Genomic DNA, 7,606 nt, shown 5'->3' with positions numbered 1-7,606 from the left:
TATGAAAAGAATTACCCTACCCATGATCTAGAATTGGCTGCAATGGTGCAAGCGTTAAAGATTTGGAGGCATTATTTGTATGATGAGAAATGCGAGATATTCTCCAATCACAAAAGTCTGAAGTACTTCTTCGCCAAAAAGGAGCTGAACATGAGGCAGAGAAGGTGATTGAAACTTATTAAAGATTATGACTGCACTATTAGTTACCACCTAGGGAAAGCAAACGTGGTAACTGAAGCTCTGAGCAAGAAATCAATGGTACCAGTAGTGACAGCTAAGGAGGTTCAACATCCAATCCAGATGGATTTGAAGAGACTCAGTGTAGAGCTGGTAAATAGTGACCCTCAGGCATTTATTGTAGTCTGGTAATACAACCTACTTTATAGGAAAGGATTAAGGTAGCTCAGAGAGATGAAGTAGAATTAGCAGAGCTAATAACTAGGGTGTAGAACGGACAGGGAGAGGAAATCAGAATTTCTGATGACGATGCTTTGAGGTTCCGTTTTAGGTTGTGCGTGCCTATAGATATGGACATTAGGAGGATGATCTTAGAGGAAGCTCACTGGTCCTTGTATACACTTCATCCAGGTAGTACTAAGATGTATAGGGATCTACGGGAGTCTTTCTACTTGAATGGCATGAAGAGGGAAATTACCGAGTTCGTATAGCAATGTCTAACGTGCCAACAGGTAAAAACTGAGCACCAGAGGCCGGCAGGCTAGTTGCAGTCACTTTACATCCCATAGTGGAAGTGGGATCATGTATCTATGGACTTTTTGACGGGTTTACCATCGGCACCACATGGTCAGAATGCTATTTCGGTGGTCATTGATAGATTGACAAAGGCTGCTCACTTCATTCCTATTAAGGTCAACTACTCCATGGATAGATTGATAGAATTATATATTTAGGAGATTATATGATTACATGGAGTGCCAGTGTTTATTGTATCAGACCGAGACTCACGATTCACATCATGGTTTTGGAGGAGCATGTAGGAGGCTTTGGGGTCTCAGTTATCTTTCAGCATGACATTTCATCCTCAGACGGACGGTCAGACTAAGAGGGTGATTCAGAAATTAGAGGATGTACTGCAGGCATGCGTGCTGGATTTTGGGGGTAGTTGGACCCAGTATATGTCATTGGTAGAGTTTGCATATAATAATAGCTATCAGGCCAGCATTGACATGACTTATGAGGCACTCTATGGTAGGAGATGTCGATCTCCTCTTTAGTGGGATGAGATTGGTCAAAGGCAAGTTTTGGGACCAGAAATTGTGCAAAAGGTGTACGATAAAGTTTGGCTCATCAGAGACAGGTTTAGTGCAGCTCAGAGTTGGCATAAAAGCTACGTGGATACGCATCATCGGAAGTTAGAATTTGAAGTAGGAAACTATGTATTTTTGAAGATAGCGCCATTGAAAGAAGTTATAAGGTTTGGGATAAGTTGAGCCCTAGGTACATTAGCCCTTTTGAGAATCCTAAAAGAGTAAGGTCAGTGGCCTACCGGCTGGCTTTACCACCGGCTTTATTTAGAATTCATGATGCATTTCATATTTTCATGTCAAGGGAATACGTCCCAAATTCTTCCCATATCATCAGTTATGCTAAATTAGAACTCAAAGATACTTTGGCTAACAAAGAAATTCTAGTACAAATTTTGGACAAGAAGGAACAGGAATTGCACAGTAGGAGAATTCCTTTAGTAAAAGTCTTGTGGAGAAATCATGCAATAGAGGAAGCTTCATGGGAGCTCGAGAAAGAGATATAACAGAAATACCCACATCTATTTAGCAGGGAATAACATTAATCAGGAAGAGATACATGCAGATATGTAATGTTTTTTTGTAGGTTAGTTAGTACATGTAATAGTCGTTTTGGGTAGTAGATAGTATTTTCATTTTGGGATAATTTTATTTTATGTATTTGTAATCTCCTAGAACCTTGAATGTAACCACGGTATTCCTCTCCCATAAATGAGGGTAAATAATAAAATAAGTAGCCCATTTTCTTTAAGGGATGGTGAATCACTCAAATAGTAAATTTCGAGGATGAAATTTTTATAAGAACAGGAGAATGTAGAGACCCAAAGAATTATAGAAATTAAATAATAAAAGAGGGAGGAAAATGAATTTTCGTAAGGGTTTCTGCAGCGTCTCATCGACGAATAGACTTGTTGGGATCGTCGACGTGGACACGTGTCTCGTCAACTAGGAATTACCGAGAAGGCTATTGTAGGGCTTGAAATTCACCGACGAAGGTTATGAGTTCGTTGATGAACTCCCTTCTTGACCTCGTTAATGAAGGTAGGTGTATAAGTATGCCAAAATCAAATTTCAGCACACGAAATTTGCATGCGGCTCTTTCTCTCTCTAAGAATTCATCCCCTCTACCTTCTCTCTAAGTTTCTGGCTCAGGTTTTCGCCGGTTCGACGATTCGAAGTTGCCATACTACTCCTGGGAAGATTCTCCTCATTTTTGCTAGAGCAGATCGTTGGTTAGGCTAACTTGGGAACCATCCCAAATTTTGGGTAAGTTAGTTAATTTCAGTTTTATTGGGTATTTGGAGTTTCTGAACTAAGGAGAATATATAAGGAAAGATAATGCTAAAGTTTTGTTGGAAAAATGTTGATTTTAGGATGTTGTACTGGGAACACCGCAGGTGTAGGATTGAGTGTTTTGTAGGCTTCCCAGTAAACCAGGTAAGGGGATAAACTAAATTAGAAATTTTTCATGAAATTATTTATTAATTTACAACATTAAATTTTAGGAAAGTAAGTATATTATATAATAATGTTTGGGAAATACTGATATGTACATGAATATGATTTAAACGTGTTTAATCAGAAAATATGATTTTGGAACAGATTTTACATTCAGGAGACTACCTTATTTCTGTGTGGCATGAGTTTAATTTCCATATAATGTGTATATTAGAATGGAATGTTTTTCCCAGATCAAGCATGATATGACCATTTTCATGGTAATTATAAAATAGTACAGGATTTATGATTTTACATATTAAACAGTACAAAAAAGTTATGTTCAGTAAATTATGTTATGCTGGCATAGATGCCGTGATTCATGTTATGTATGCCGACGCAGATGCCATGTTTCATGTTATGTTATGCCGGCATAGATGCTAAGGTTTATGTTGGCACAGATGTCATAATCAAGTATGATCAGATAGAATTTATGAAATATTTACATGATAGTTATTATTATAAAATACAAAACAACTATGTTCAATATATGGTACTTATTATATGTTATCAGAACTTATATGACATAGTTTAGTACAGTTTCAGGAGCACGGTCCCGTAGCTATATGTTCAGAATTATGATAGTGCTATCACACGACCAGTAGTGTGGGAGATGGAAATCGATGTGGCATCAATGTAGAGTGGAGTAGTCCCTTGGCAGTCTCGGGACCAAGTAGGGGCGGACCCATCATACTTACAGACTTATGTTTGATTTAGCATAGTCAGCCAGCCATTGTTGGGTCCTGCCTTCGGACTGCACAACTTAGTCATGTGGGGGTAAGATATGACATCAGCTAACTATCCATCCTGAGTGTGTTTCAGTATTGTACAGTTATATAAGATGATTTTCATGTATAGCAATCTAGTATGCTTTATTATGATATGACAAATTATGTTTCACTCAGTTCTGCTATAGACAAATTTTATCAGATATGCTATTTATACTATTTATATGTATAACACGAAAATGCTCATAACGCCACACATTAATATTAGTTTATTTCCCTTACTGGGAGGTGTCTCACCCCAATGATATAAACATTTTAGGAAATCTAGGTAGAGGAGCAGATAGAGCTCTGCGATAGTAGAGACTGGTGGGGCTACCCTGTCTGAAGGGTGAGTTGTTGAGTTAGGATTAGGTTTATTTTTGGGTTGAGACCCTAGAGTACTTTTGGCTTTTTGTGGATTTTTGTATATATAATAGGTTTAGTAGAATTTTGGTATTGTGATTCGTTGGATAATATGTATGTGATTACGATTCCTGCTGCTTAGGTATCTCAGGTATATCTCTAGTACCTATGGGTCCAGGTTGTTTATGTTATTTAGTTGAACAGGATGTCAAATTTATTATGTTAAATGAATTATGAAAAAAAAAAATGTGTGGTAAATTAGGCAGGTCGTTGCAATTATCCTCTCAAAAATATAGAATGATTTTCTTATCAGTGATATAATGGTTGGCTGCCCATGTTAGAGGATCCTGCAAAACTTAGTAGTTTTCTTGTATAACAATTCGTTGCCGATACCAAAGGTTCCCCCTTCAGTTGCTTCATTCCTTTTTATTATGCTTAATTCCAACCTTCTATATATATATATTGCAGTTCAGATATCGAAGAAAAAAGCTGATGGGACTAAGAGTGAAATTAAGGCTCCCGAGCTCCTTGAATGGGAGAAAGAGGGAAGGACTCAAAAACCCATTTCCACAAGTAATTTGGTAATAATCCAAATGGTCATCATACGTAATGTTGTTGGCATTAAAGAGGGAGAGCTCCATCCCTCATGCAATGATATTCACTTAAGTATTTTTCACAAACATATAAGAAGATATTATCAAAAGTGAACTATTGGATTTTTATAAATTAAAATTTCATAATTTTAATTTTTAACTCCAAAATATTAGATGGTTTTAAATTATAAACAATAGACAAATTAAATAATAAAATAAATAAAAAAACTAGTAGGCCCTTATGCAATGGATATTCACTTGAGTATTTTCGCAAAAACATCCTATACATATTATAAATAGTAGAATCTTAGATATTTTATAAATTTTTGATAATTTTATTTTTTAACTCTAATATTAGTGTTTATTTGCATAAAAGAATGAGGAGGGAGAGAGAGGTTATTCCTTGGAATCAAAATATTTTATATATTTATTAATATTTGCTAGTAGATACCTGTTGAATGCATGGGATACATTAAAATTGTATGTCGAATTTCGGCAACATTTCCCCTAATATGTCGGACAATTCAAATTCTAATATTAATATTTAGTTAAGAATTGTAAAATGTAATTCTTAATCGGGTATCAAAATAAACAAAGCTACGAGATACTAATAAGAAATTATCCACATTATGGCATGGTAAAACAAAAATCATTATTGCTCTTTCATTTTTTTATCTTCATCTACGTACGTTCTTGCAAAAATTAAGTAAAAACTTTTATTAGTTCACATTACAATTAGAGTCAAACTAAAAAACAAAAAAATATTAATAAATATGAATTTATTTTCAAATTAAATTGAGTAGAAAGAGATTATTTTAATTACCTTGGAAATTATTTTTCTTAAAAGTTATTAAGATTTATTCTTACATAATAAAGTTGGGATGAAGGGAATAGATCTTAAAGAAATAATTACTTTGATTTTTATTTTTAAAAGTAAAAAAATTGATTTTAATTTCACATTAAATCAAGTTGAAGGAGAATTATTTAATTTTATTTGGAATTACTTTCTAGAGTTATTAAATTAGATATAATTTATTAATACATAATAAATTTGAGATTTAATTAATAGTAAAATTAGTAATCACTATGTTATTTAAAATTTCAAAAATCAATATTATTTTAGGATGATGATGGTGAAACAATTTTATTTATTTTTAGTTTTAATTTCTACTTAAACTAAATGCTATGTTATGAGAACTTTTCAATATTCAATTTCATTTGCTCGAATAAAAAAGGGTACCCTATATTGAGTGCTTAGAATTCATATTTTATTAAAATGTAACACAAAAATATTTTTAATTTTTTGAAATCCACATTATGAGACTTGAAATCATCTATCCATTAGTCTAATCTTAATTACTGAAACCCAAATCATTAATAAAATGTTTTCTTAAACAAACAAATACAGTAATTAGTTCGCAAATATGGGCTCCACAACGCTCATGTCAGGATTGAACAGTCCAAAATTCTGCTCCACTCCGGCAGGCTTCTGGTTCTCATTGAACATGGCGAAAATATATCCATCTATGTTAGCCCCAGGATTCTTAGGCGTCCCTTTCTTGGCCAGTATGTGCTGCATGAAATTCTTGTTGTAAGTCGTCGCCAATTCTACCGTCGTCAGGTTCCCATTCCCCGCCGACGGCCATCCGCTCTCCGAAACAACCACGTCCACCGGCGACCCTGCCTTCTCTGCCGCCCAAAACATCGAATCGACTATCGCGTCGAATAGGTTCGAGTACCCCAAATTCCCGTCCTGAACCACCGTCCCTGTCGCCGTGAATAATGCGTAGTCCAGCCGCACCTATGACAATTTTGTTAAATGTTAAATTTTTAAACAAAAACGTGCGAATCAGTTAAAAAATTATTAGATATGTGAGGGCATATATCAAAATCAATATCATTGGATTGTATGAAAAAAATGTTAGTATGATAAAATAATATGCACGAATGTTATTTTAATTAAAACTGTCGTATTACCTGCTGCGGGTCCGCCGCCACTGCGAAGTAGGGGTAGACGTTAACGAGGAGCGGCGAGCCATGCTGGGCTAGGAACGAGACGACGTTGGTCATGTCGGTTTTCGCCTCGTCGGAGAACTCGCCGGCGGAGGGAGGGTAGGACTTGCCGAGGACGCCGGTGGCGACCACTGTGCTCACGTGGGTCGTGGGGAGGTTGGTTTTGACGACGTTCTGGAGGTTGTCCATGGCGGGGCGGACGTACTGGGCATACTGGCCGGGGATGACCTCGTTACCCGCGGAGATGACGGGGATGTCAAAGGCTCCGACGTAGGGCGCGACGTGGGTGTTGAACCAGGCGTTGGCGGCGTCTTGGCTGGCCGCGATGGCCTGAAGGTCTTCGTTGCGGACGCCGAGGACGACGGAGATGCCGCTGCCCTTGAGAGCATTGAGGGCGGCGGCGTTTGGGTCGAACAGCCTCATTTTCTCAATCCCGTTTTTCTTGTAGAGGTCTATGACGTCGGCCGCCGCCGGCAGGTTGTCGCCGAGCATCCCGTAGCAAACGCCGATGCCCAGCGACGTTGTGGCTTGCATGTTTAGCATGGCTACCAGAACCAGTGCAATCCAAATAAATCCCATCGCCTTCATTGGTCTTGATCGGCTCTTAAAATAACCAAAATGGGAGAACGTAAAGCAAACAAGAACAAAGATTGATGGGAAGAACTGTAGTGCCACCAACCTGCAGAGTAATACAGATAGGATGGGATTTGGTGGTGCTCTGTATGTTAGTGTTATATGTATATATATTTAGATCTGTGGGGAGAGAAAGTGACAGAGGAGGTGTATTTTGAGTTTGATCATGCAAATCTTTAAATTCGGATGTTTTATGGGAATGCATTGGAGTGCGCATGGAAGCTTCTAAATTAATATCATTTGCTGCAATATTTATGTATCTTCACAGTATCTGCATTTACTTGTTTTAATTATTTCCAATTATGCACTTTGTTTTTCTAAGCTTCTCACGCATGACATTGTATTTCGATGTTTTGATTTCAAACTCTATTCCAGTTCTATCTAATCTAACCCAAGTATGGAATGGAAGATCTCTATTGAGGATAATTTCCTATCTCATATTCCTTTCCATCCCTCTCAGCTCTGACCCGAGACC

General features: G+C 37.1%; 1 protein-coding gene across 1 annotated transcript; it reads right to left on the bottom strand.

The window, feature by feature from the left end:
- Positions 1 to 5,896: 5,896 nt before the first annotated feature.
- Positions 5,897 to 7,077, bottom strand: LOC131158659 (probable glucan endo-1,3-beta-glucosidase BG5). Its single transcript, XM_058113529.1, has 2 exons — positions 6,463 to 7,077; positions 5,897 to 6,286 (listed from the first exon to the last, which is right to left on the bottom strand). Exons 1-2 carry the CDS (start codon positions 7,075 to 7,077, stop codon positions 5,897 to 5,899), a joined length of 1,005 nt encoding a protein of 334 aa, XP_057969512.1.
- Between the last annotated feature and the right edge of the window lie 529 nt (positions 7,078 to 7,606).

This window comes from Malania oleifera, chromosome 6 (assembly GCF_029873635.1).
Source record: "Malania oleifera isolate guangnan ecotype guangnan chromosome 6, ASM2987363v1, whole genome shotgun sequence".
NCBI classification, from domain to species: Eukaryota; Viridiplantae; Streptophyta; class Magnoliopsida; order Santalales; family Ximeniaceae; genus Malania; species Malania oleifera.
Note: the sequence above shows the minus strand (reverse complement) of the source record. Positions and strands in the feature narration are given on the sequence as shown.

What these genes read in the sequence shown, in the direction of transcription:
- LOC131158659 (XM_058113529.1), bottom strand. Translation starts at nt 7,077, where the DNA reads ATGGGATTTATTTGGATTGCACTGGTTCTGGTAGCCATGCTAAACATG. An exon ending in TGGCGGCGGACCCGCAGCAG is followed by an intron (nt 6,287 to 6,462) that starts GTAATACGACAG and finishes AAATTGTCATAG; the next exon opens with GTGCGGCTGGACTACGCATT.